This window comes from Gobius niger (assembly GCF_951799975.1).
Source record: "Gobius niger genome assembly, chromosome: 8".
Lineage (NCBI taxonomy): Eukaryota > Metazoa > Chordata > Actinopteri > Gobiiformes > Gobiidae > Gobius > Gobius niger.
Window position 1 is genome coordinate 2770669 of NC_136859.1, and position 27908 is coordinate 2798576.

The 27908-nt window shown below is 46.2% G+C and overlaps 2 protein-coding genes across 2 annotated transcripts; one reads left to right on the forward strand and one right to left on the reverse strand.

The window, feature by feature from the left end:
- LOC306966789 (uncharacterized protein) lies at positions 1-27851 on the forward strand. The gene is made up of 12 exons (XM_079561605.1): positions 1-281; positions 358-555; positions 628-786; positions 17360-17437; positions 17505-17634; positions 18618-18662; positions 20500-20774; positions 20925-21024; positions 21310-21531; positions 22282-22658; positions 24197-25087; positions 27293-27851. The coding sequence occupies exons 3-12, from the start codon at positions 682-684 to the stop codon at positions 27326-27328; spliced, it is 2259 nt and encodes a 752-aa protein (XP_079417731.1). The 5' UTR covers positions 1-281; positions 358-555; positions 628-681; the 3' UTR covers positions 27329-27851.
- Positions 1916-8269, reverse strand: LOC306966669 (NLR family CARD domain-containing protein 3-like; the record flags this gene model as incomplete). The annotated part of the gene is given in 10 exon segments (XM_079561482.1): positions 1916-2490; positions 4338-4384; positions 4482-4649; positions 4717-4884; positions 4953-6744; positions 6837-7029; positions 7125-7164; positions 7383-7523; positions 8093-8247; positions 8249-8269. Coding segments are annotated over 10 exon segments (3300 nt in total).
- Positions 27852-27908: the final 57 nt, after the last annotated feature.

A 27908-nucleotide genomic window follows, 5' to 3' on the forward strand; every position in this document is an offset into this window, starting at 1 on the left:
AAATGCCTTCATGACTGGTTGTGCTCGTGCCTCGTGGTTCTGCAGCCGCATGCCTCACTCTCCCTCAGAGCCGACCCCAGACTCCCCGTCTAACGTCTCCCGGTGTGTCATTGGTGCAGGAGCTGGAGACCTCGGTGGCCGTGGAGAGTCTGGAGCTGAAGGAGCAGCAGGCCGACAGACAGGAGCTGGAGGAGACGCTGCAGAAGTTAGAGAAACACAAGGAGAAGCTGATCCAGCAGATCAAGGCCACGAGGCAGCTGTGCTACGAGGAGAGTCAGCAGGTCAGCACGAACCTCTACCCGACTGACACCTGTGCAAACCCTCCACACATCTAACGCTCCAGTCACTGTGTTTCAGATTCTGTCGCTGCAGGCGGAAGAGGCCGTCAAGGAGAACCAGGTGGAGGAGTACGAGCGAGAGCTGGCCCGTGCGCGATGGCGGCTCCGCAAACTGAAGGAGGAGGTGAAGCAGGCGCGGCGGAAGGTGGAGACGGCCGGCGAGAGGGACCTCCCGCTGCAGGACTCCATCCGCCAGTCGTACGAGGAGATCCTGCAGGTGCGCGGCCGCGTTCCCGGGCCGCTCTGGGTTTAAAGTCCCGGGTTTTTAACGCTGGTCTCCGTCCCGCAGGAGGAGAACACACTCTGCTCCCTCTCGGGGTCCGCCGTCACCCCCCAGAGTCAGATGGAGGGATCCTCGTCCCCGGGCGACACCACGGAGGACGAGCCCATCCCGGTCAGACCCTGGGGCCGCAGCCAGTCCCTGCCCGCGTACGCCGACCTCATCATGGTAGGGCACCTGGCTTTCTACTCCCAGTTCTCCTGTGGTGGGGCTCTGACATGGGGCAGGTCAGAGAATACAGCAGATAATGGACCTCGTCACTCATAAATGAAAACACAAGATTTATGATCTAACTTTTTATTAACATTCTTTTTTATTTGAGCATCTGAGTTCCACACAGTTCCACACAGGAGCAGAGTTCAGCACAGAAAGCAATAAAGAACCTGGATATGATGCTCAAAAGGAGGAGCTTGTTAGCGCCCGACTCCCTTTTGTACATTTGAGCAGTAAATACATTCATTTACTATAATCAAGAAGGCATGTGACACATAGTTATTTTCTCCTATTCCAGTGACTTTACAATCAGCAATATTGTCTGATCCCAAGACAAGGAACGAAACTGTTATTAAAGTCTGCGCAGAGGGTTAGCTGTATCCTTAGGACTCCTGACGGGACACGGCCGTCTCTCGGTCAGTTTAAATGGGGCTAAGCAGCGACTTCATGTGTTTGTGGATGAAATAAAGTCTTATTAATGAAGTGCACGGCTTCCTTTGCCTTTGACTCAGTCTCAGAGAAGTGCAGAGGAGATTTCTGTGCGATGGTAAAAGTGTTTTTATTCATAAAGTCTGGACACAGACAGGTGCCTGATCAGCCTCTGTCCCTCAGCTGTCGGAGCCAGAGGTGTTTGAGGATCACTGAGGTCTTGGTCTCGACTCCTCCTCTGGTGCCTTTGTCTTGTTTATTTCAGCCGTAGACCTGTTTTTGGCCTGGTTTACATGTGGTTTAGTCCTTGGTTTGATGAGACTAAATATTTACAGAAAGTCTAATGTACAATAGGATGAAGTTTAGCAGAATAAGTTTGAGTTGTTTCTTGTGAATCACCCACCTCTGATCTCGTCTCACTCGCCTGTTTATTTTTTAACACAATGATTCAGAAATTCATAGTTTTTGTCTCCTGTGCTTTGTTTTGCTCATCGACAGAGTAAGTGCTGGTGAGACTGAGATGTGAACCGTCGACCTCACGGTAACAGGGCGACGGCTCCACCTGTATCTGTCAGAGCCTCAAACACACAAGTTATGATTTAATAAAGACGTGTTTTATTTCAACAGTGAATCAGTGATTACAGGCGGAGTTCAGTCACAGAGGTCCACCAGGGGGCGCTCTCCTCAGATCTAACACAGACACAGAGGAACCTTCAGCCCTCAGCCCAAACCCAGGAAACAGAGGCTCAGTGAAGGAGGAGGTGAAGGTGTGAATGTGGGACATTTTTCCACCAGAGCCGACGTCATAGAAGGACAGAGCTCCAGCCTCAGAGTCCAGGAACACGCCCACTACAGCTGAGAAAGAGCCAGAGGAGGAGGTGGAGAAGAGGCGTGTTTCTCTCTTGTTATGACGGACAGAGTGACCTCCACCATCGATCCTCAGACACCAGGACTGATCATTGTCTCCAAACCAACTCTCCTCTCTGTCTCTTCTCCGTCTGATTCCTCTGTAACTCACTGCTATATCAACCCCCCACCCGCTCCACTGCACCTCCCAGTAACAGCGCCCCCTCAGGCCAGTGGAGCTCAGGACCTGAGGCTGGTCCATGAACCTGTCCTCATGATCTGGATACTGCTGCTCCTCTCTCACTCTGGTCACAGTCCGTTTGTCCTCAGACAGAAGGAGGTTCCTCTGAGCTGTGTTTGGATCCAGAGAAAACTCACAGGAATCTGAGGAAACAAACACAACTCATGACATCACTTCCTGTTCCTGTGTCTGAAGAGTTCTTTCATGTGAAATAAGCTGTAATAAGTCTGACACATATATCCAGAAGAGCATGGATTTGGTGAATAATTTGTAAATTAAATCTATCACTTTGCAGATTTGTTTTTCTGTAAAACAGATTACATACAGTGCCTCTCATGAGTATTCATACACCTTGAACTTTTGCACATTTTGTCATGTTTACAACCCTAAACATAAAGATTTTATTTTTATTTTTTTACTGAACGTTCACACACAAGTAACAGACAACTGTGAAGTGAAAGCAAAATGATACATGATTCTGTTATTTTTCAAAAAATAGAAAAGTGAAAAGTGGGGCGTGCATAAGTATTCATACAGCATTTTCTGAGTGCATTAAATTGCCTTTAAAACATTCCTCATGACTCCAGAATGTTCACACCTTGGCCTAACGGTTAAATAGAGGCACCTGTGTGTAATCTACTCTCAGTATAATTTCAGCTGTTCTTTTAGGCCCTCAGAGCTGTGGTCGGAGTGTGTTGGTCACTGAACAGCATAATGAAGGTCAAGGAGCACCAGAGAGGTCCGGGATAAAGCTGTGGAGAAGTTTAAAGCAGCGTTAAGTTATACAAAGATTTCCCAAGATTTGAACATCTCCCGGAGCAACTGTTAAATCCATTGTTCGGAAATGGAAAGAGTAAAGCACCACTGCCAACTTACCAAGACACGGTCACCATAAAATATCAGAGCGAACAAGGAGAACACTGGTCAGAAATACAACCAAGTGCCCCAAGATAACTCTGGAGCAGCTGTGAAGTCCTGCTGCTGAGCTGAGGGAATCTGGACATGGGACAACTATAAGTCGTATCAACACAAATCTGGCCTTCATGGACGAGTGGAAGAAGAAAGCCATTACTGAAAGGAGGCCATAAGAAATCCCGTTTGAAGTTTGTAGAAGTCATATGGAGGACACAGCTCCATGTGGAAGAAGGAGCTTTGGTCAGATGAGAGAAAAATGTAACTTTTTGGCCCAAAACGTTATCTATGGAGCAAATCTGACACTGCTCATGGTCCTGAGTGCACCATCCGCAGTGTCAAATATACGGGGGGGAGCATCATGCTGTGGGGCTGCTTTTCTTCAGCGGGGACTGGGGAGACTGTAAGAATAGTTGGGAAGATGGATGGAGCCAAATACAGGGACATTTTGGAGGAAAACCTGCTGGAGTCAGCAAGAGAACTGAAGCTGGGGCTGAGATTCATCTTCAGTAAGACAATGACCCTAAACACAAAGCTAAATCTACAATGGAATGGTTCAATAAAAACATATTAATGTGTTAGAATGGCCCAGTCAAAGTCCTGACCAAAATCCTATTGAAAATCTGTGGAAAGGTCTGAAAACTGCTGTTCACAAACGCTCTCCTTCTAATGTGACAGAGCTGGAGTTGTTTTGTAAAGAGGAATGGGCTAAAATGTCAGTCTCTACATGTGCAAACCTTGTAGAGTCAAACCCAAAAGATTTGTGCTGTTATTAGAGCAAAAGGGGGTTCCACAAACTATTCACTCATGCTGTATGAATACTTATGCAAGCCCCACTTTTCACTTTTCTATTTTTTGAAAAATAACAGAATCATGTATCATTTTGCTTTCACTTCACAGTTGTCTGTTACTTGTGTGTGAACGTTCAGTAAAAAAATAAAAATTAAAATCTTTATGTTTAGGGTTGTAAACATGACAAAATGTGCAAAAGTTGAAGGTGTATGAATACTTTCGAGAGGCACTGTATACCTGATGAAGTTCAAGTTGTTTCCATAAAATTATTTACACACAGACTCACATTTCCTCAGACCTGGGACCATCCACTGTTCTCCAGCAGGATCCAGCCTGAAACACACAAGTCCAGTTTACTGCAGACCAGACCAGACCTGGACCAACCATGGACCAGAGACAAGACCCTGAGAGAGTCCAGGGGGGGGCTCACCTGAGAGAGTGCAGGGGCCCCTGAGGGGCCCGTAGAGCGGTCAGGAGCTCGGCCGAGGGTCCTGGATGGTTGTAGCTCAGGTCAAACTCTCTCAGGTGGGAGGGGGCGGAGCTCAGAGCTGAGGCCAGAGAAGCCCCGCCCCTCTCTGAGACCAGACATCCAGACAGACTAAAGACACACAGCATTAGCCTCTAATGTGGACACAGAGACAGAGTGCATCATGGGAGCGTCTCACCTGAGGGTGTGCAGTCTGCAGGGGGCGCTCTTCAGTCCAGAACACAGCAGCTCCACTCCTGAGTCCTGGAGGTCGTTGTTACTGAGATCCAGGTGAGTCAGACTGGAGGAGCTGAGGACTGAGGCCAGAGGAGCACAGTTGAGAGGAGACAGGCCACAGCCGCTCAGACTGAGGACAGAGAGGACGATTAGAGACGAGAGCCAAGACACAAGTGTTTAAATACAGTCTGGACTCACATGGCTTTGGTGGAGACTTTGACGACCGGCAGCAGCTTCAGGAGAGCTGTCTCTGAGGCACGGTATTTCCTGAGGTCAAATTCCTCCAGGTCTGAGTCTGAGGACAGTAAGAGGAAGGACAGAGCAGACCACTGAGCAGGAGAACGTAACAAGGAGAGAAGTCCTTTTCTAATGTAATTCTGTATCAGCTCCACCAGACGGCGGTCGTTCAGTTCGTTCAGACAGTGGAGCAGGTTCAGGCTCCTCTCTGCAGACAGACCCTCTTCATTCAGCTTCTCTTGGATGTACTTTACTGTCTCCTGATTGGTCGAGTCACTTCCTGCGTGAGTCAGCTGACCTGGCAGCAGGCTCTGATTGGTCGGCAGAGACAGCCCCAGGAGGAAGCGCAGGAACAGGTCCAGGTGTCCGTTTGGACTCTGTAAGGCCTGGTCCACAGCAGAGCGGTAGAAGGTCTCAGGGCTCTCAGAGGAGTGTGGTGAGGACAGCAGGTTCTCCCCAGAGCTGAAGAAGGTCTCATGGACGTGAAGAGCAGCCAGAAACTCCTGCACAGTCAGATGGATGAAGCAGTAGACCTTGTCCTGGTACAGGCCTGGCTCCTCTCTAAAGACCTGTGTGAAGACTCCGGAGTACACTGAGGCGGCTGCAGCGTCCAGCCCACACTCGCTCAGGTCACTCTCGTAGAAGATCAGGTTTCCTTTCTGCAGCTGCTCAAAGGCCAGTTTTCCCAGAGACCGCACCATCTCCCAGGTCTCTGGAGTCCAGTGAAGGTCTGACCCAGATCCCTCATGATACTTGATGTTCTTGACTTTGGCCTGGACCACCAGGAGGTGGATGTACATCTGGGTGAGGGTGCGGGGCAGCTCTCCTCTCTCTCTGGTCTCCATCAGATGGAGCAGGACTGTGGAGAGGATCCAGCAGAAGACTGGGATGTGGCACATGATGTACAGGCTGTGGATGCTCTTGATGTGGGAGATGATGTCTGTGGCCTGCTGCTCGTCTCTGAACCTCTTCCTGAAGTACTGCTCCTTCTGTGGGTCGCTGAACCCTCGCACCTCTGTCACCATGGAGACGCACTCAGCAGGGATCTGATTGGCCGCCGCGGGGCGTGTGGTTATCCAGAGGCGAGCGGAGGGAAGCAGGCTCCCCCTGATGAGGTTCACCAGCAGCTCCTCCACTGAGGCGCTCTCTGTGGGCTCCGTCAGGACCCGGGTCCGGCTGAAGTCCAGAGGAAGTCTGCACTCGTCCAGACCGTCAAAGATGAAGAGCACCTGGAGCTGCTGAAAGCTGCAGAGACCTTTGGTTTGACTGAAGAAGTGGTGCAGCAGCTCCACCAGGCTGTACTCTGTGTCTCTGAGCACATTGAGCTCTCTGAAAGTGAAGGGGAACAGCAGCTGGACGTCCTGGTGGGCTCTGCCTTCAGCCCAGTCCAGACTCACCTTCTGAGTCAGCACTGTTTTCCCCACGCCGGCCACGCCCTTCGTCAGCACCGTCCTGATTGGTCCCTCCTCTGTCAGCTCTGCTCTGATTGGCTGCTGTCTGTGGGCGGGGTCTTTAAACAGGTCTTCACGTGTGATGCTGGTCTCTGTAGCGACTGGTTTCCTGGACGCCGTCTCGATGTGTCTGACCTCATGTTCCTGGTTGACCTCTGAGGCCCCTCCCTCTGTGATGTAGAGCTCTGTGTAGATCTGGTGCAGGGGGGCGGAGTTTCCTGCTTTAGCCACGCCCTCAAACACAAAGCTGAACCTCTGCTGCAGATGACTCTTCAGTTTATCTCTGCAAACTCCAACAGAACCTGAATAAAGACAGAGACAACAGTGAACTCTTCACTGGACACAAACTCAAATATAAGTTATTAAAGTTATGTAGATGTGGAAGAGTTCTTACTGGAGCTCAGACGCTCGGCCAGCTGCTCCTGCTTCATCCTCCTCAGGAAGTCCAGGGTGATGTTCAGCACAGCCTCTCTGCTGCTCTGCTCCTCCTCACTCTCTGAGCTACTCTCTGGGTACTCTGAGACCAGGAGCCTGTGGAGCCTCTGCAGCTGCTCTTTGACAAACGTCAGGATGTCCTCCTCCAGACGCTGGAATAGAATCAGATTTAAAGAGTTTCAGTCAAAGAGAGAACCTGAGGAGCCCCACAGAGAACCCCACACATGCTGCAGTCGTGGCTACTCACCGTGAATATGGCGTCCAGCTGCTCCTTTGGGCCTGGCTCCCTGAGAACCAACAAATAGAAACATTAGAGACTGAGCAGAGACCACTGCAGCCGCCTTTGGACTCATTTAGACTCACAAGAAGCTCCTCCACAGACCTCCTGAGGACTCACCATCTACAGCTCACACCAGGACTAAACCAGGACTAAACCAGGACTAAACCAGGTCTGACTCTGAACTAGGACTAAACCAGGTCTGACTCTGGTTTACGCAGGACTTACCTCTGGTCGTCAGGAGGAGGTTCTCTAAAGTTAGGAGGTTGGTGTTTAGAGTCGTCACTTTTCAGAGACACAGAGCTGGGAGCAGGTTTAGGTCTTGGTTTAGACCCGGGGTCAGGTCCAGGTGGGTCCATGTTGAAGCTGCTGAGAATCAGAATAAAAGTTCATTTGAACAAACAGACTGAGTTTAACCTTTAACCTGGTTGGTCCAGTCCAGCTCAAATACTTTTTATTTTCCATTCAACAACAGGCCTTTTGCTCAGTGTCTGTTCTAGATCTGTTTGTTTGTTGTTGTTGGAATGTTTGTGTCATAATCGATTAAAGAAGCAACTTTTGATGCTTCATATTTGCTCTGAAGAAAAGGACGTTTCATTAAATGATCAAAAAATACAATGACACACTTTACCTTCCACATGATTATTTTCTCACTAGAGTTTAGTTTATGGACAAGTTTATAAACTGTATAAATATTGTAACGTGAGGGACTTGGTGAAGGCCTCGATTTATTCTATTGTATTGTTTTGTTGTCGTGTAAAATGATAATTGATGGATTTCTCTGATTGTGGTCGTTCAATAGGAGGCCAGAGACTGGTTTATGTTTCCTGAAACCTCCCAGATTAAACTCTGTGACTGAAGAGACTCAAATGGACAAATCGGCCAAAGACAGAGACAGCTCTGCAAACTGTGGTCAATATGTTATTTATGGGACTGACCTCTGGTCTTCAGGAGGAGGTTCTTTAAAGTCAGGGGGTTCGTCTTTAGAGCGGTCACTTCTCATAGACTCAGAGCTGGGAGCAGGTTTAGGTCTGGGTTTAGGTCTGGGTTTGGACCCGGGACCAGGTCCAGGTGGGTCCATGATGAAGCTGCTGAGAATCAGAAGAAGAGTTCATTAGATCAGAACAAACAGGGCGTTAGAAACAGATCCAACAAATCCAGTAGTTTTTGTTTAGACCAATGAAACATCAGGAGTGTCCTCACAGAGCTGCAACACTAGACTCAAACTGTTCCTCAAACATCACCAACATCTGGACTTTACTAAAGCCACTGAGTCGCTCAGAGCGGCTCCTCGTCCTCCACACGTCTGTCAGGTGATTTTAGATGAAATAACAGGGTCAGGGTGGACTTTATGGACATGTTTGGGTTTGAGATTTCGAGGTGGGAAATATGTCGTCTGCAAGATGATTTACAAATGTTTGTTTGGAAGATACAGTTTGTACATTTACAACATCAAGGACATCTTCAAGTCACCAAACCAACAAACAAGAGGCAAAAACTGCTGCCAAAAAATATCACTGATGTGTCTCAAAAATGAAGAGTTTTTTTCCATAAAAATGTTTTTCAATAATATATGTTTAGTTTTTGTGCTTATCACTCACCCCTGGTCAGGGCCGTAGCCAGGATTAAAAAAACAGTGAGGTCCGGATAATTCTTTAACCTGGGGGTCTGGGGGTCCTCTCCCAGGAATTTTTTTTAAAGATTCAGATGTAATTTCCTGTATTTTAAATGATCAAAAACACTTCTGTCTCATCCTGAAGCTGTTTTCAAAAATAGCTTTTTGTGTCACCGTTTGGGACCAGGAGGCCTGAGTGAATGTGGTGAGTGAGTGGATGGTGGTCGGACATGCAGATGGTGCAGACTGGTTGTCTCGCTTCCATCAGTCACCCCTGGGTGTAGGTTTGCGTGGGGACCATGGGGACATGTCTCCACCAATATTTCAGGATGGCCACGTTGTCTCCGCCAACTTCATTCACATTGTGCGATCGGTCACTCTTTATTTGACAGGACCCTTGATACATTGTACTGACTAAATGAAGTGCAATGTGCTCTGTAAGAATGTGTAGTAACTTGTACCTATGGCTAAGCCTTAGATACACAATGGAATAACATGTATTTGTATTTTGGAGGTACATAATGTATTAAGACATAACTCTAACCCGAGGGTCTCATGTCCTGTTACATAACGTACCTACAAAGTACTAATTAAGTGTATTAGTATTTTTATGACTTTGTTGACATCAGTCTGCCCAGGGACTACAGGTGGAAATTAGCACAAGTGCTATAACCTGGTACAATGCATCTCTCCCTTTGAGGTTAATGTATATTGTACACTGTCCCTGTTCAAATAAATAACTAAACTAAACTAAACTAAACTAATACAAGTGATTCCATCATGTATCTCACCCATAGGTGCAGGTTATTACACATTGTTATAGAGCTCATTACATTGTACTAAGTTAAGTTGGTACAATGTATCAAGGTTCTGTAAAATAAAGTGACATCGTGCGATCTTTCACAAAGACTGGACTCAGATGTGGCACTAAAGTGTCTCCACCAACAGCACCACCAAAGCTCCGCCCTTGAGTCGACCCGAGGGCAGTGGGTGCAGCCGTGCAGCCCCTGAAGCTTTAGGGGACGAGTCACGGACCCCCTACTTTGACATGATGAACATCACAAATAAACAGTGTTGGGAAAGTTCATTTTCTACATGAACTAGTTCAAATATCAGTTCACAAATTTCAAAATGAACTAGTTCGTTCATAGTTCATAATTGTTTATAGTAAATAGTTCGTTCATAGTTCCAAAAATGAACTAGTTCATAGTTCTTTTTTTTTCTTTTTTTTGCTGCGAGCTGTTATTCAGGCATGAAAACGGGTCAGGGGTGAAATAGGTGAGAAGTATATTTCTTCTCTCAGGGAAATATTTTTAAAATCCATATCTTAAAGCAACAATCTGAAGTATTTTGAGATGCATTTTTGCCAACCTTGGGAGAGCTGGAGAAAGTTGACTTCAGCCATGAGTCAAAAATATTATGGCCTCCTCACTCCTGTGTTATGCAAACTCTTTCATGTCAGCCTGTCACTGTTTTCAGAGTGGATTTTGGATATCTTTGCTAATCATTTTTTTAGTTTAATTGGTAAATTCTTAGTGGAAAATTAAGCTACAAATATTCAATTGCATTTTGTGTTCATTTGGTAAATTAATCATGTGAATAAGATTGTTTTAGGAGCTAATTTGTAGTTCAAAAACTCCACATTGTGTCTTTATGTAACTGAGTGGCACCGCGGAGCAGAGGAGTTTGGAGCGACAGACGTTACACAAGAGAAACTCGCTTCGTAACCTCACACTGTGGCTGCTGCGGCACCGTGCGGACCCGCTGGTTACCGACGTGCCAGGGCCTGTACCAGAGCCATAAACAGCAGAGTTCAGCGCCACAGAACTGAACACAGTCGGGCCGTGGGCGCGGGGGCGGAGCGAGCGGGGGCGGAGCGAGCGGGGGCGGAGCGAGCGCGGGCGGAGCGAGCGCGAGCTACACCGTGGACCCGCCAGAGTTTAGAGCCGCTGGTAAACTGACGGCGCAGCGGGGTTTTATATTCACTGATATAAGAAATCTGGCACCATAATGAACGAACGTAAATAGAACGGGAATGCCGTTCACAGACACCAGAATGAACGCGTTCATGGTTTCGTTCATCAGGCAGTAACACTGTGCGTTCAGTTCACGTTCGCCCAAAATATGAACGCGTTCATGAACTTACGTTCAATGAACGCGTTCAGGTACATCACCACAAATAAAATATCTATTTAACATCTATTTCATCCATTATTACTGTGAAGCAGGTTTTACAGACAGTTTTGCTCGCCTGAGTGAGAGGCAACAAGAATGTCTGGTCCTAAATAAACACGAACATATTAAATGTCTGTTTTTAGTTGTTGTGAAAACGAGGCTGTGGCTGTGAACGGGTAAAGCTGAGGGTTTTGCTTTGGCTCATTCTGAACATCAGACTCTGCGCTCTGGCCCCGCCCCCTCTGCGCTCTGGCCCCGCCCCCTCTGCATCGCCCTCACTGGCCCCGCCCCCTCTGCGTCGCCCTCACTGTCAAACCACTGGAGCCACAAAGGTGAACGCGCTGGTTTAAGCTCTCATTAAAGAAGGACATTACAGTCTCTACATGAGACAGACACAAAGTGAGCAGCAGAGGAGGAGGCGATGATGAGGCGCAGACGCTTCTCCTCTCGCTCCTCAGATCAGAATGAGGAAAACTCCTGTTAGAAATGAAGTCACGTCAGTCTGAGGCACGCACTGGCTCCTCCCTCTTTATGACCGAGAGCAAAGAAACTGCATCTGGATCAAACTGTGGCGCGGCTCGTGCTGAAGCCGCTGCTGTTACAGTGAGGCTGACGCACAGCCGCGCCCCGGGCTTTTCACCATGTTTTATAAAAATATATATATATATAACCTGATGATTCGATGCACAGAGTCTTTCCACAACTTCTACTTTTACAATTTTCTCAAACAGAACAAAAGCATTTTCATTCCTCCACCAGCAACAATGAACCAGGACTAGACTCGGTCCAAACCAGGATTAGGCCAAGTCTTAAAACACGGATCAAACCAGGACTAAAACGCTTAAACTCTTTAAAAACCAGGACTAAACCAGGACTGAACTCGGACTAAACCAGGACTGAACTCGGACTAAACCAGGTCTGAGCCAAAGAACAAGCAAAGACTAAACCACGGTGTCATTATTTCACATTATTGTAAGAAATACTCACTGCGACACGTCGTCCTGATGCTTCACTTCGTACAAAGGTTGACTTTTATTGCAGGTATAATCTCCGCTCCTCCCTCTGTGCGCTCTGGGGCTGAGCTGTAGTGTCTCTGAGCTCCAGCAGAGGGCGCCACACTCTCGTATGTCAGTGAAGAAAATAACACTAAAACTAAATAGATAATACTTTTGTTTAACCCCTTAACTCCCACCGGAACCGAGCACTTTTTCTCCAGTTTGGCTTTACCCCAATGTAAAAGCTTCTGGGAAAAAACTGTGAAAATAGAGACAGAACTGAGGCGAAAACAATGATGGAAATGTGACAAAAAGTGACGAAAATTTGATGAAAAAATGGCAAAAATGTCACAAGAATTTGACAAAAAAAATGCCGAAAAAATTACAAAAAATTGATAAAAATTTGACTAAAAAATCACAAAAGGTAAAAAAAAATGGAAAAAAAAGATAAAAAAATGACGAAAAAATTAACAAAATGTGACAAAAAAATTACAAAAAATTGACAAAAAAAGCTACAACAATGAGTTGAATACCCAACAAAAAAATGATGGAAAAACATCTGATGACGTTTGGAAAAAGATCCTCTCGGTTCAGGCGGGAGTTAAGAGGTTAAACAAGTGACTTTTCTTCTAAAAACAACTGTCAATAAAAGTCCCACGTGATCTGCGTTCAGTGATTTAAATAATAATATTATTCACGAGTGGCTTCACTGACCTTTTAGAAAATGTAAAAGGACTTTTTTCTTTCAGGGTGAGTTTGTTTGATTTGAAGTTCACAGACTTCCATTGGGAGCGAGAAGAAAATGAGGATGTAAACACAACAAAAAAAACACTTAAAAGTGACCAAAAAACCCGACAAAAAAAGACAAAAACTCAACAAAAAAGTGACTAAAATCCAGCAAAAAAATGACAAAAACTCAACAAAATGTGACAAAAACTCAACAAAATGTGACAAAAACTCAACAAAAATGTGACAAAAACTCAACAAAAATGGGACAAAAACTCAACAAAAATGTGACAAAAACTCAACAAAAATGTGACAAAAACTCAACAAAAATGGGACAAAAATATCCCAAAAAAGCAACAAAAATGGGACAAAAATAAAAAAAATAAAAATAAACATACAAAAGGTGACACAACACAGCAACAACGCGAGGAAAAAGGTCAGTTTTGTGGGTCTTAGCTTTCAAATGAGGTGTTCCACAGCCAAAAGAGGACAGAATGCATTTGGTTTAGGCGGGCGGTAAGAGGTTAAAACATGTATTTGTGGAAGTGTGACAATTCCGCTCATTTGGGCCAGGCTGGTCAGAGTCCAGGGCTGTTTGTCAGTCCCAGTCCGCCCCTGCTCGGGTCAGCTCCGTGGACTCAGCGCCGGAGCTGACGGGACTGCGTGCTCCGTCTGCGCCCCGTCAGCTCCGGCCGGATCGAGCCCCGCAGTTCAGACCAAACGGGAAAGAGAACCACGATGCAGCCGGAGGACCGGTCTGGACCGGGTTTCATTGACAAGTGGAGGCCGAGAGAAAGAAGCCACACATTTATATGAGGGCAGTTCATGGGTCACCGCCCATGCGCACCTGTTCAGTGGCCGACAGTAAAGGTGCGTACAGACCAAACGTGCGTCCACGCCCCATCTGCCTCTCGTTGGACGCCACACAACGGCGCTTCACATACTTCACACTCGCGACAAACGCCTGTTTGCTGCACGTGAAGTTTTGCAAGCGTCATACATAAGAGTCTACATAGGAGGCGTGTCTGGCCACCGGTTGTTGACTCAGGGCGCACTCACACTTGACTTCCGAACCTGCCACTCTGCTCGTTTGAGGAAAGGCCTGGATGCCCCGAACGGCCCGCGCTCACACTTACACAAACGAACCGAGCCGTGGCCGAGCACGAGGAGTTGTTTACAAGTGCACGTGAGCAGCAGCAGCGCAACATAATGCGGAAGAAAAAAAACCTGAACAGCTGCGTGAAAAAATGTCTATGAGCCCCTGTCACATCTCTTCACTCCACTTTTCTTTGCATTTTACTACAGTTTAACAAAAAGGGCTATGGTGAAGATAATAGTCAATTTTAATAAAGCAGAGAAATAGAGAAGTGCTCGTCCCTCTGTCCCGCTCAGCTGAGGCGGGGGGGGGGGGTGGAGCAGCACCTGCCGCTCTGAGCCTTTCTTTGGAGTCATATACAGCCTTCAAAACAACGCTACGAGAACAGAAGATCTGACGCTCAGTTTATGTCATTCATTGCTGTCATTCAACCAGTGGCGGCTGGTGATGTGAAAACCAGGGGGGGGCTGTTGCCTCGACCTACCTTCAATTATATTTTAGAAGATACTTATAAACATTGTTTTTAACTTAAAAAAGAAAGTTATCTTTGGGGCATTTAATATTATTATTTTATGTAGAATATATTCAAAACTTATTGTTTAGTTTTATTCAACTAAAAAATAAATCATTTCTGACTAAAGTATAACGATAGTCACTATACATATTTGTGTTTTGCACCACTGATATGTGTTTTGTACCAACAGAACCAGAACAAAGGCAGGAGGTGTTTCCTGTTTGATTTCATGTACAGTTTTAGTCTCAGACCTGCTGTGGTTTCCTTGTGAGCCTCAGAGCCACAGGTTTAAACCAGTATAAACCGTCAGACAAATGATCCGCTCAGAAATAATGTGCAGCTCACGTTTAGACAAGAGTCCTCCTCCTGTAGCACCTGGAGCTCCTCCTCCTGTAGCACCTGGAGCTCCTCCTGTAGCACCTGGAGCTCCTCCTCCTGTAGCACCTGGAGCTCCTCCTGTAGCACCTGGAGCTCCTCCTGTAGCACCTGGAGCTCCTCCTCCTGTAGCACCTGGAGCTCCTCCTGTAGCACCTGGAGCTCCTCCTGTAGCACCTGGAGCTCCTCCTCCTGTAGCACCTGGAGCTCCTCCTGTAGCACCTGAAGCTCCTCCTGTAGCACCTGGAGCTCCACCTCCTGTAGCACCTGGAGCTCCTCCTGTAGCACCTGGAGCTCCTCCTGTAGCACCTGAAGCTCCTCCTCTGTTTCCCTCAGTGAATGAATGACGTTCCCCTCTCCTGTCGTAGCTCCTCCTCGTGGTCCTGAATCTTCTCTCCATCAAATGTCCACGTCAAAGGACATGAGTGTCCAAGTCAGCGAGGGTTGTCCCAAAGTGTGAGATAAACAAGCAGCAGCTAAAGCAGACGAGCTAGTTAGCATCGTCATGCTACCTCCAGGAAAGTCTGTTTAGAGGTGACTTCTGACTGAAGAAAGTTGTCCCAAGTCCATTAGTTTGACTAAATCCTTTCACCTCCTCTCAGGAAACAACACGAAGCTTCTCCGGTTTTTCAAATGAGAAGTTTTTCCTCCGATCGTCCGTGAGCTCAGACCTGTTCTCACAACGAGCTCCTCACGTTTGTTTACAGGAGACGCTTCCTCGTCTTTCACCTGTTAAATCCCCGATGGGCGCTTGGCCTCAGCGCCCATCGGGGATTTATTATTGCGCGTCTCTGATTGGTTGAATTAATGATATTTGGTGACGTTTTTATACCATATCAGAGCGTCATTGGTTAGATGCTCGGGGCGCTGTTCCTGCCGCCCCGAGCACAAAACTACACATTTATGACGCTGTTACAGCGGTTACGGCACAAGGTGAACCAAGCAGACAAAATGACACCTCCTTCACCTCCGCTCCCCCTCCCTCCAGTGTATAAAACACCTGTACATAAGAAAGTTAGGATTTTGCTAAGCTTAAAACTTTTTATTTTATTTGCATAATTGATAGGAGGGGCGGCGCCCACCGCCCATAATGGACCAGCCGCCACTGCATTCAACAGCTTTATGTTGGTGAACTCCTGGAAGTCTACGCTTTACGTTAGAACAAAGCACTTAACATGAACGCGCACCGAAATCACAAGTGATCTAAATGCTCTGGCCCCCCTCCTCCAAGCGGCCAAAGTCTGGAACCGAGTCCGACTCGGGCACGGTTTGTTGCAGGTAACAGGTGACGCCTGAGCCCAGTCAGCATCCCTGATTGGTTAACAAGGCATAAATGAACGCACGTGTAGATTGGATTACTTGAATGCATGAAGCAGTGGGCGTGGCCTCCCTGTTCGCTCACCGCGCTGTTCTCGCTGGCTTTCACGCGCGTTCTTCCACATCCGCTCGCGTTTGCTACGCTTAATACGCGCGGACAGCTTTGCTTGCATTTCGGAGCGCGTTGAAGCGCCTCTACATAGGGTTAACATGGAAGTTGGAGGCGTGGCCGCTTTTGGTGTGTACGCACCTTAACATCCGTGTTTTCAAAGTCAATGCCCTCCGAGCGGACTTTATTTGAATGAAAATGTCACAATTTCACACAAAAGAACTTCGATAATTTGATAAAGGGGAGTTTGTTATCACTAAAACAATCACACAAACCCATTTTTGTTTTCTGGCTTTTTTTTTTCATTTTACTTTTTTATTAACAATTTCAAAAGACAAAATCTCGTCGAGGCACAAAATGCGAGTGAAATAAAAGGTGAACATTTTAAATATATAAGAACTGCATGAATTACAAAAAAAAAATCTCCAGAAATCAGCAACACTCTGGATAACTAGGAAATGAGGCCCTATGTCAAACATCCTGAAACATCCCTTTAATGCTCCTTGCTTTTGTGCCTTACATCTCTGTACAGTCCCTAAACATGTTCACCTTTTATTTCACTCGCATTTTGTACCTCGTCCACTTTTAGAGCCTCGACACCTTCACCAAAATGTCCTGATTAAAATTGCTTGAATTAAAGTTCTTCTATGTTGAATTAATACAAGATACAAACACTAGCGCCAAAGGAACAAGAATAAAACCCACTTGGAATCAGACAAATAATTGTTTTCACTTGAAATGACACAAAATCATCTGAATTAAGAGAATAACGACTGCTAGAGGTTTTATCTCATCTGAGACCAGACCAAATCTACTCAAACCTTAGATTTAATCTCTTAATTCAAGTAGATTTATGTCATTTCTTCCTTAAAGCGATGATTCTTTCCCAGTTCTTTCAGATGCCAGTGTTATGACCTCATTGGGTGCATTAACAGTATTTCTACCTTATTTTCTCCCATTTAACTCTAATAATGTTAAAAGTACTCTGTGATTTGTGTAATAGTGTTCCTCAAAATCATCTTGAGGGCCAGAGGTTCTGGGCCGGATTTGGCCCCCGGGCCTGACGTTGCCTGTGTTAAAGGAACAGGAGGAGGATCGTTGAGGTCTTTTTATGACACAACACTCTGTTAAAGAAAGTGCAATATTTGAAGAACTGAAAAGTGAGTCTGAGCTGATTCTGTCACTTTGATCCAAAGTACGTGTAAAACTGAAATAATAAAGCAAAACCGCTGTGTGCAAAGGTGAAGTATGAAGTTTGACTTTGTTCTCTCTGTGTCCACCAGGGGGCGAACGACCCGGCCTTCTGCCATAACCTCGGAGACACTCGTGAAGTGGACGACTCCGGCTCCAGCTCTCCAAAGGTTCACCTGAACCACATGATTCTAATAACATCCGTGATCATGAAGCTGACTGTGGTCTGTCCCGCAGATGGACCGCTCCGACATGGACGACTCCCTGGAGGAGCCCGAGGCGGAGAGAGCGCTCCCCCAGGCACAGGGCCCTGCGACCGGGCTGGACTTCTACCAGGCCAACCCCTTCGGCCACTGCCACGGAGAGCGTGAGTCACAGGCTCTTTGTTTAGTATAAAGCTGAAATAAACACTTTAACCCCTTAACTCCCACCTGAACCCAGCACATTTACTCCAGTTTGGCTTTACCCCAATCCAAAAGCTTCTGGAAAAAAGCTGTGGAAAAAGAAGCAAAACTGAGATGAAAAAAATTATGGAAATGTGACAAAAAAGTGAGAAAACATTGACGAAAAAATAAAAAAAATGATGAAAAAATGTGATAAAAATGTGACAAAAAACGACAAAAAAATGACAAAAATGTGATAAAAAATTGACAAAAAAATGACAAAAAAATGACAAAAATGTGATAAAAATGACAAAAATTGGATACAAATTTGACAAAAAAATGACAAAAATGTGAAAAAAATTTGATAAAAAATGACAAAAAATGACAAAAAAATGACAAAAATGTGACAAAAATGTGATAAAAATTTGACAAAAAAATGAAAAAAAAAATGACGAAAAAGTGACAAAAATGAGTTGAATACCCACAAAAACTGATGGGAAAAAAATATGATGACATGAGAAAAAGATCCTCTCGGTTCAGGCGGGAGTTAAGAGGTTAAAACTATAAAACTATAAACTCGAATGGAAAAAATAAATCACTTTTTTCTCTCCATGAAGTCAGAGGCAAAGATCTTGTGTTTGAAAACGCAGACTCAGCTGAGTCTGAGCACTTTGTGATCCTGCAGCTCCAGACTTTCAGTGGGAAATGCTGGGGGGAGGAAAACCTTTTGAGGGGGAGGGGAGTGGGGGAGGGGGGGTGAACACGTGCATTGGTTTGGTTTCACGTTTACGGCCGAGCGAGCGCCAAGTGCAAAGTAACGCTTTGTAAATGAGGACGTAAGAATCTAAATCAGAGCAGTATTTTTTGTTAAAGAGGGACAGAAAAAACGGAGGATTCAGGTAGTGCTGCTTTAATATCAGACGAACATAGTAAAGGTTTATTCTTCTTTATGATTTGTGACTCACAGACGACCTCTTCAATGAAGACCTGTTCCCCAAAACAGACACTTCTGGTGAGTTCACAAATTAAAGGGAAGTTGTGTTAATGTGTGTTTGACTTTCAGCCACAGGAACATCCCCTTTAAACCTTTCCTCCTCCGTTCACACTGGTCTTTATCTCATTTAAGCTGCATTATGGAACTTTTTATTCAGGAAAAACGCCTTTCAAACTATCATTTATTTTTCTTTAAACAAGAACATCTGGTAAATGTTCTTTAATTACGTTTTATTCAAGGGCAGTGGCTTCTTTTCACCAATCTGACCAAAATTCAATTTCAAGGGCAGAAATAGGGCAGTTTTTTTTCCCCAAGTCTAAAATACTTAGAGCGAATGATTAACGGCCAGAGTAAATCGACCTCGACCCTTTTTTAAGCTTTTAAAGGGATGTTTCAGGATTTTTGACATAGGGCCTCATTTCCTAGTTATCCAGAGTGTTGTTCATTTCTGGAGATTTTTTTTTAAATTCTTGCAGTTCTTACATTTAAAGAGTTTAGTGGTGCTAGGCTAATGCTAGGCTAGTGCTAGGCTAATGCTAGGCTAGTGCATGTCTATGGTAACTAGTAGCCTGCATTAAAAACCTCTTCTACATCATGGGCTCGTCCTCCAAACGTTGCCATATCTGATTTGTAGAAACTCCTTAGTGAATTCCACGTGTAGTGATGCGGCCGCAGGTAAACAAACTACTGTAGATCCGGTCACCGAGCAGATCACTCCGCCGCTGCGTAGCTACAACCAGGAAGCTGATGCTGCTCAAATATAAGTTCTTTTAAACATGATTCAGTCACACAGACTTTGGTTAGTCTGGTGTTATAAGTGATTTGCCTCAGGTGCACTGTGGGTCAGACTGTTTTTAATGCAGGCTACTAGTTACCATAGACATGCACTAGCCTAGCACTAGCCTAGCATCACTAAACTCTTCAAATATATGTTTCTGACTGTTTATAATGCAGGCTACTAGTTACCATAGACATGCACTAGCCTAGCCCTAGCCTAGCACTAGCCTAGCATCACTAAACTCTTCAAATATATGTTTCTCACTGTTTTTATTGAAGGCTACTAGTTACCATAGACATGCACTAGCCTAGCATCACTAAACTCTTCAAATATATGTTTCTGACTGTTTTTAATGCAGGCTACTAGTTACCATAGACATGTACTAGCCTAGCACTAGCCTAGCACTAGCCTAGCACTAGCCTAGCATCACTAAACTCTTCAAAAATATGTTTCTGACTGTTTTTAATGCAGGCTACTAGTTACCATAGACATGCACTAGCCTAGCACTAGCCTAGCATCACTAAACTCTTCAAATATATGTTTCTGACTATTTTTAATGCAGGCTACTAGTTACCATAGACATGCACTAGCCTAGCACTAGCCTAGCATCACTAAACTCTTCAAATATATGTTTCTGACTATTTTTAATGCAGGCTACTAGTTACCATAGACATGCACTAGCCTAGCACTTGCCCAGCACTAGCCTAGCACTAGCCTAGCACTAGCCTAGCATCACTAAACTCTTCAAATATATGTTTCTCACTGTTTTTAATGCAGGCTACTAGTTACCATAGACATGCACTAGCCTAGCACTAGCCTAGCACTAGCCTGGCACTAGCCGAGCACTAGCCTGGCACTAGCCTAGCACTAGCCTAGCACTAGCCTAGCACTAGCCTGGCACTAGCCCAGCACTAGCCTGGCACTAGCCTAGCACTAGCCTAGCACTAGCCTAGCACTAGCCTAGCACTAGCCTAGCACTAGCCTAGCATCACTTGTTTGATCCTTGAATAAAGAGCCGCCTGTAGAGGAGGACGGGAGGGCATCCGGCGCACTCTCTCATGTGTGTCTTGTTTCCAGACGGCTTCACCTCAGACCCGTTCAAAGGCAGCGATCCGTTCGGCGGCGACGCTCTGTTCCCCGAGGGTTCTCAACCCGGGGACCCCGGGCCGGACGAGGCCGACCGCAGCCTGTCCTGCGCCGAGAACAAGGCGTCCACCGGGACCCAGTGCTTCGAGTCGGAGTTCCCCGACGAGGACAGCGACATCGAGATCAGCTACAGCCAAGAGGACCTGGAGACCGCAGGTGAGGAGGGGGAGAGTTCAGCTACAGCCAAGAGGACCTGGAGACCGCAGGTGAGGAGGGGGAGAGTTCAGCTACAGCCAAGAGGACCTGGAGACCGCAGGTGAGGAGGGGGAGAGTTCAGCTACAGCCAAGAGGACCTGGAGACCGCAGGTGAGGAGGGGGAGAGTTCAGCTACAGCCAAGAGGACCTGGAGACCGCAGGTGAGGAGGGGGAGAGTTCAGCTACAGCCAAGAGGACCTGGAGACCGCAGGCGAGGAGGGGGAGAGTTCAGCTACAGCCAAGAGGACCTGGAGACGGCAGGTGAGGAGGGGGAGAGTTCAGCTACAGCCAAGAGGAAAGAAGTAAAATTGGAAGGAGAGAGAGTGAAGGGAGTGAAGGGGAGAAGGAAGATGGAGAGAACAGGGAGGGAAGGAAAGAAAGAAGGAGGCGCTGAGGGAGGGATGGTCAGATTGATGGATTCTTTTGAATGTTGAGAGTTCATAAATCATTAATATTGAAACAATTTGAATGAAAATGGGTTGTTGTTCACGTTTAGTTTGTGAATGTACTGAGCCTCACTCACATTTCTCCCCCCTCTGCTCTCAGGGCAGGAGGAGGAGGAGGAGGAGCCGCCCGGGTTCAGACCCATCCAGAGCTCCTCGGAGGAGCTGGGCCCGGTCCCGATCCGCGGCTGGAGGTCCCAGGGCCAGTACTCCGGAGAGTCCGACCCCAACGGCTACGAGCTGGACCTGGGCGTGATCTCTCCTCCGTCCGACATCGAGGAGCTGAGCCTGGGCTCCATGACGGGCGGCTGCGAGGACAGAGCGGGTAATACAGAACACCCGGGCCGACGTGTGCCAGAGCCGTCAGACCGGCCGGGTTATTACAGACCGTTACAGAACACCCGGGCCGACGTGTGCCAGAGCCGTCAGACCGGCCGGGTTATTACAGACCGTTACAGAACACCCGGGCCGACGTGTGCCAGAGCCGTCAGACCGGCCGGGTTATTACAGACCGTTACAGAACACCCGGGCCGACGTGTGCCAGAGCCGTCAGACCGGCCGGGTTATTACAGACCGTTACAGAACACCCGGGCCGACGTGTGCCAGAGCCGTCAGACCCGCCGGGTTATTACAGACCGTTACAGAACACCCGGGCCGACGTGTGCCAGAGCTGTCAGACCGGCCGGGTTATTACAGACCGTTACAGAACACCCGGGCCGACGTGTGCCAGAGCCGTCAGACTGGCTCAGGCTCTGGACAGACTGTCACAGCAGATTAAAGTTTCTAACACTCTTTTACAGCTACGAACGCGGCTGTAGCTTCATGTATTGAACTCGTTCACAGACGCAGACCTCTCCTCTGTCGCAGAAAGAACTGCTCTGATCACTTCGGGTTTTTGACTTCTCCAAATCTACTCAAACTCATGATAGAATCTCTTCAAGGTCATGCAAAACTGACTATTTTGAGCTTCCAACCATGTTCTCACATCATATCCTTTCATGGATATCAGCAGAAGACATGAAATGTGTATAATTATCACTAAATGTAATTAATCCATCTTTAATTTTGTTTCTAGGCGCGGTCAGTGATGCCCCCGTCACCTCCCAGCCCCAGAGGGCGCTCTCTGACGCCCACAGCCCGGTCACGCCCGCCAAAGACTCGCAGGACTTCTTCCAGCAGTCGGAGCTGAAGGAGCTGAGTTTCGACGTGAGCTACGAGCCGGCCAGCCTGCACTCCTCCTCCGGAGACCCGTACGGCTTCAAACTGTCGCCCGAGCACTCCAGCCACACCCTGCTGGACCCGGACGAGGACCGCAGCCCCAGCACCTCGTCCCAGCCCGACCTGGCCTTCGACCCCGACCCGCTGTCCTCACCTCCCAGCTACGACGCCTTCGCCTCCCACGCCTGCGACCCGTACGGGTTCAAGCTCAGCCCCGAGGAGATCAACCAGGAGGTGAGTTTAACACGTTTATTCATGTGAGCAGCGAACATGGAGCGTGTGCAGGGGCGTCGACAGGGGGGGACAATCGGGGAAGTTACTCCCCAGGCTCAAGGGGGGCCAAGAAGGAAGCCATTTTCTGTCATAAGTCTTATATTTCCAGTTTTATTACTTCGTTGCTCAAACAAATCAAACATGGGTTAAACAACTCGAGACGCCCATTGTGTCTAAGTTATTATTAGTGAAGTATAAGTTATTGTGTCTCAGGCTTTGTCACAGGAAAACATTTTAGAGTCAAGTTCATATTTAAACCGTTTGTTTTAAGTATTTGAACGGATTTCATGAATTATGTAGTTTTACTCTCAAAAATATACAAAAAATGTTTTTAGTGTATTTTTTATTTAACCTCTTACCACCCGCCAAAACCAAACACATTCTCTCCTCTTTGCCATTGTCGTCACTTTTTATTTCCCTGATGTGTTTTTGTCACTTTTTTATTACTTTTTTGCTGTTTTTTTGTCATTTTTTTGCTGTTTTTTGTCTTTTTTTTTGCTGTTTTGTCATTTTTTTGCTGTTTTTTTGTCATTTTTTTTGCTGGATTTTTTGTCATTTTTTTCTGGATTTCTGTCTTTTTTTTGCTGTTTTTGTCATTTTTTTGCTGTTTTTTTTTGTCTTTTTTTTGCTGGATTTTTGTCATTTTTTCTGTCTTTTTCTTTGCTGGATTTTTGTCATTTTTTTGCTGGATTTTTGTCATTTTTTTGCTGGATTTTTGTCATTTTTTTGCTGGATTTTTGTCAGTTTTTGCCGGATTTTTGTCATTTTTTTTGCTGGATTTTTGTCATTTTTTTGTTGGATTTTTGTCATTTTTTTGCTGGATTTTTGTCATTTTTTTGCTGGATTTTTGTCATTTTTTTGCTGGATTTTTGTCTTTTTTTTGCTGAGTTTTTTTCCATTTTTTGTTGAGTTTTTGTCACTTTTTTGTTGAGTTTTTGTCACTTTTTTGTTGAGTTTTTGTCACATTTTTGTTGATTTTTTGTCACATTTTTGTTGATTTTTTGTCACTTTTTTGTTGAGTTTTTGTCACTTTTTTGTTGAGTTTTTGTCAATTTTTTGTTGAGTTTTTGTCACTTTTTTGTTGAGTTTACATCCTTAATTTCTTCTCATTTTTTGTGGCTGTTTTGGTGCTTTTTCCCACAAGCAGCTTTTTGATTCGGGTAAAGCCAAACTGGAGAAAATGGGATCCGTTCAGGTGGGAGTTAAGAGGTTAATTAATGAAATCATATTATACATTTTGTCGACTGAATCTTCAATTAATTTGGTGAACTTTACATTTATATAATTTAAGATAATCCACTGCTTCATGTTTGTTCTCCCACACAGAGAGACCTGCTCCTTTGGCTGTGAGTTTAAATGATATGAGGCTCTTAAGTTCACGTTTTTCACATGCCTTCTTCTTATTTTCATTTTTGGGTTTTACTTGTGTTGATAGTTTTAGTCACAAAAATATAACCTGGACTTTTTCTGAACCTTTCCCTCCTCCTGATCTGATCAAGGTCATCGATTTCACGGCTTCCACGAACGAGGCAAACGACGCCGACTTCCAAAGCAACCAGGAAGTCGACTCCAGCAACCAGGAAGTCGACTCCAGCAACCAGGAAGTCCACTCCAGCAACCAGGAAGTCCACTCCAGCAACCAGGAAGTCCACTCCAGCAACCAGGAAGTCCACTCCAGCAACCAGGAAGTCCTCGGGCCGTCGGATTTTGAGGAGCAGCTCTTGGTGGACTACGAGAACCAGGAAGTGCTCGAGCCGACGAACCTGAACGACGCGGATCCGGGGAGGAACCGGGAGTTGTTGGATTTTGATGCAGAAAATCGAGAAGTGTTGGACGCCTTCTACAACAGCGACCCGGTAGTGGAGTATGAGAACCAGGAAGTGCTGGAGCCGAGCAGCCCGAACCTGCCGGATCCGTGTTTCGACGACGCAGCGATGACGGCGAACCAGGAAGTGCCGGATCTGGAGCGAAGCGACCGGGAACTCGTCGACTTGAGCTGCGTGGAGAACCAGGAAGTAGTGAGCGGCGGCGGCCATGACAACCACATGTTCCACAACCAGGAAGTGCCCGACAAGGATGTGGACGGGAACCAGGAAGTGCCGTGCAAAGAGGCGAACAATAACCACCAGGGCGCGGTGCTGAGTCACTCCAGCAACAGCTCGGACAGTGACGGGATGGCGGAGATCACGGGGCAGGTCAGGGCCGTGTCCGAGGCGGGGAACAAACCCGGGCTCCTGGAGGGCGACCTGGGCCAGGTGTTCCGGCAGGGCGGGTACGTGGGCTGCGACGACGTGGCCGACGACCTGGAGCCGCTGCAGAGACGAGCGGCTCCGGCGTCCGAACCAGTGAGACCCGTGAGACCGGTCCGACCTCCACGACCCTCGCTCAGGGTGAGTCTGAACCCACTTACATGAATGTTGCAGTTTAGTCAATAAATACAAGTACTTTGCTACATATCTTATTTATTCTGCTGATGAATCTCATTTATTAGTGGCCTTTGCATGATCAGCCCCCCCCCCCCCTTATTGAAGGGGAACCAACATGAGGCCCAGTTTGCATTATGATGAGTCCGCCTCTGTTCCAATAGGGCGGCTGTGAAACTTTACTGACTTTACTGTTCTCATGTTGTTGAGCCTAAACAGGGAATGTTGTGAGGATTCAAATGTTCTCGACCTTTCTCTTCCGGGATAGAAAGTCTGTGCCAAATCACCCAAATGCACAGAATCTTCCCAGGTGACCCTCTCAGGTTTGGATGAAACTTTTTATTGAGTTCCTGCACATGTGTAATGAACATATGCAAAGTGATTTTCTCTGACTCCCAATAGTGACTGATGTGGCTTCTATCTGTGAGAATAATGTGAAGTTCCTCAGTAGTGACAACGTGGTCAAATCCTGCACAGACTAGAGCCCATTTCTGAGCTTTTCAGAGCAGGAAGCAATAACTCACAGACCCTTTATCCGATCCACGTCCTGCTTCTTCTGGAGCAACGTTATATCCTAATAAAGTAGAACCAATGGGCGAGGAACGTGCTTCTCTATGGTCCTTATGGTGGGGAGCTGACATTGCTGTAATACCACCCCCTGGTGGCCAGGGGTGAGACACTTGGATGAAGTGATTCTAATGGGACTTCAGACCTCCCTAGGACGGCTTTAAAGTCTGGCTCCAAAGAGTTTTTCTTTTTCTAAAAAACACTATGACCCATGTGACAACGCTGAGGGAGGTGAAATGTTTTTAACCTCGCTGGATTTTGTTTATCGGCCGAAATAAAGGAAGCCTTTTTCAGTGCATTGACTGGTTGGCTCTGTGGAGGCTCCGCCCGCCCCATGAGTGCAGGCCAGGGCTTCCTGCCTTTTTAAGGAACAGGCTGTGTAGGCGGAGTCTGAGCCAAACAAAAATGTAAAGGTTGTCTTCACTTGGGTTCCTGCCCATGTTGGTGTGGACGGGAATGAGGAAGCTGATGTATTGGCTAAACAGGCACTAAGGTCAGAAGAGATTGATATTCATGCCCCACTTAGTCGGGCAGAAGGAAAGTCAATCATTAATTCAAAAATGTTACAGTTGTGGCAGGAGTGTTGGGATATTAGTGATACCAGACGACATCTGTATAACATCCAAGCGAGAGTTGCACATAGGAAAATTGTAGATGGAAAACGCAGGGAAGAAATTGCTGTGTCGCGATTGAGGATTGGTCACACAGGCCTGAACTATTCTCTTTGGAGGATTGGGAAACACCAGTCAGGGTTGTGTGATGGTTGTGGCCACAGCCTGAAACGGTTAAACATGTGTTAGAGGAGTGTCATCAATATGCAGAGCGGAGGAGTGGACTGTGTTCAGTTCTGGATAAAGAGAAAAAGGTGCTGTCAATTTGCAATCTTCTTGGAGATGGCAGTAAAACAGTTAGGAAAGAGCTTTTGCGTTATTTAGTAGACACTAAGTCAGTGTCTTCTGATTTAAAATGAGTTTCCCTCTGACCATACTTAATGACTCGCACTCCAGCCGAGTAAGTGGCGGTAATGCCCCGACGCTGGTGCCCAACTGCCAATAAATCTAACAGAAGAAGAAGAAGAAGAGGAGTCTGAGCGGCCATTAAGGTTCACACAGGACTTGGGACCTTTTCTCTGAATGGGGCTGAAAAGGTATTAATCTATCTCTAATTATTATATCTATGACTAAAACCTACAAGATGAAGATGATCACTCAATGCACTTCTTTTCTAGAGCCCCTGACATTTTGGAGGGAATAAAAATCTGAATTCTTAGCAGCCTATAAATCCCAAACCGTCCAGTCTAGAACATGTTTGACGATTGTTCCTGGAACTATGTATAGTAGACGTGACTCAGACTGATTTGTCGCCCTGTACATGATTCCATTACTGAGCCACAGCTCTTTAAAGCTGCTCACAAACACAAAAAGCTCCCGGAGCAGAACAGCTGGTTACAACTCCCTGTTTTGTAAATCGTCTAAGAAAGAAAAACAGTTTGATCTGAATCTGAGAGGGTCACCTGGGAGGCTCTGGGTGAAACCACACGGAATGACCCTATAACAAAGCTATTGGACGTGACTGTGTTTAAATGTATTTATTTCTCCATTTCAGGCCAAAGAAAAGGCTCCAGGCATCGACCTCAAGTGACTTCCTCAGACACGGACAAACATGAATGAACCACTGGAGAAGAAGACGACGAGGACAAGGCATGATCCCAAACCCGAGACTCCGGATGTTCCATGGCAATAACTTCTGTCTGTGATGTTTTTTTTATAAAGGAAACGAATGAAAGAAACAACGATAAAAAAAGCTAAAAGATGAGCAAGTACCGACCAGATCTGAAGGATGTTTGAAAACTTAAAAAAAGAAAAAAGAAGAATTTCAACATTCCTAAAGCAGTAGTCTACATTTAGCTTCTTTCTCACCGACATTTAAGAGCACATACAGTATAATATCTAAATTAACAACTGCCAAAAGCTACGGAAACTTCCCTTTTTCTTGTGAACGGAGAGAATCTGTGCCCGAGTGAGTCGACTGTACATAAGAAATAACGATATAAAGTGTATATGTGGTCTAGTATTTAAATAGCTCTAGGTCTATGTTCAATTATTCAAACTGTGGAGAGATCGGGTGGTTTTAAACATGATTTTTTTGCATTTCACGACTCCTCTCTCATATCGTGGTAACACTGGGTTCACGCAGGAGGAAAGGGACGAACATTGGGTTA

Coding starts and splice junctions, on each gene's coding strand:
- LOC306966789 (XM_079561605.1), top strand. CDS start 682: ATGGAGGGATCCTCGTCCCCGGGCGACACCACGGAGGACGAGCCCATC. Junction 787..17,359: donor CGTACGCCGACCTCATCATG/GTAGGGCACCTG, acceptor TGTGTCCACCAG/GGGGCGAACGACCCGGCCTT. Junction 17,635..18,617: donor CGGCCACTGCCACGGAGAGC/GTGAGTCACAGG, acceptor TGTGACTCACAG/ACGACCTCTTCAATGAAGAC.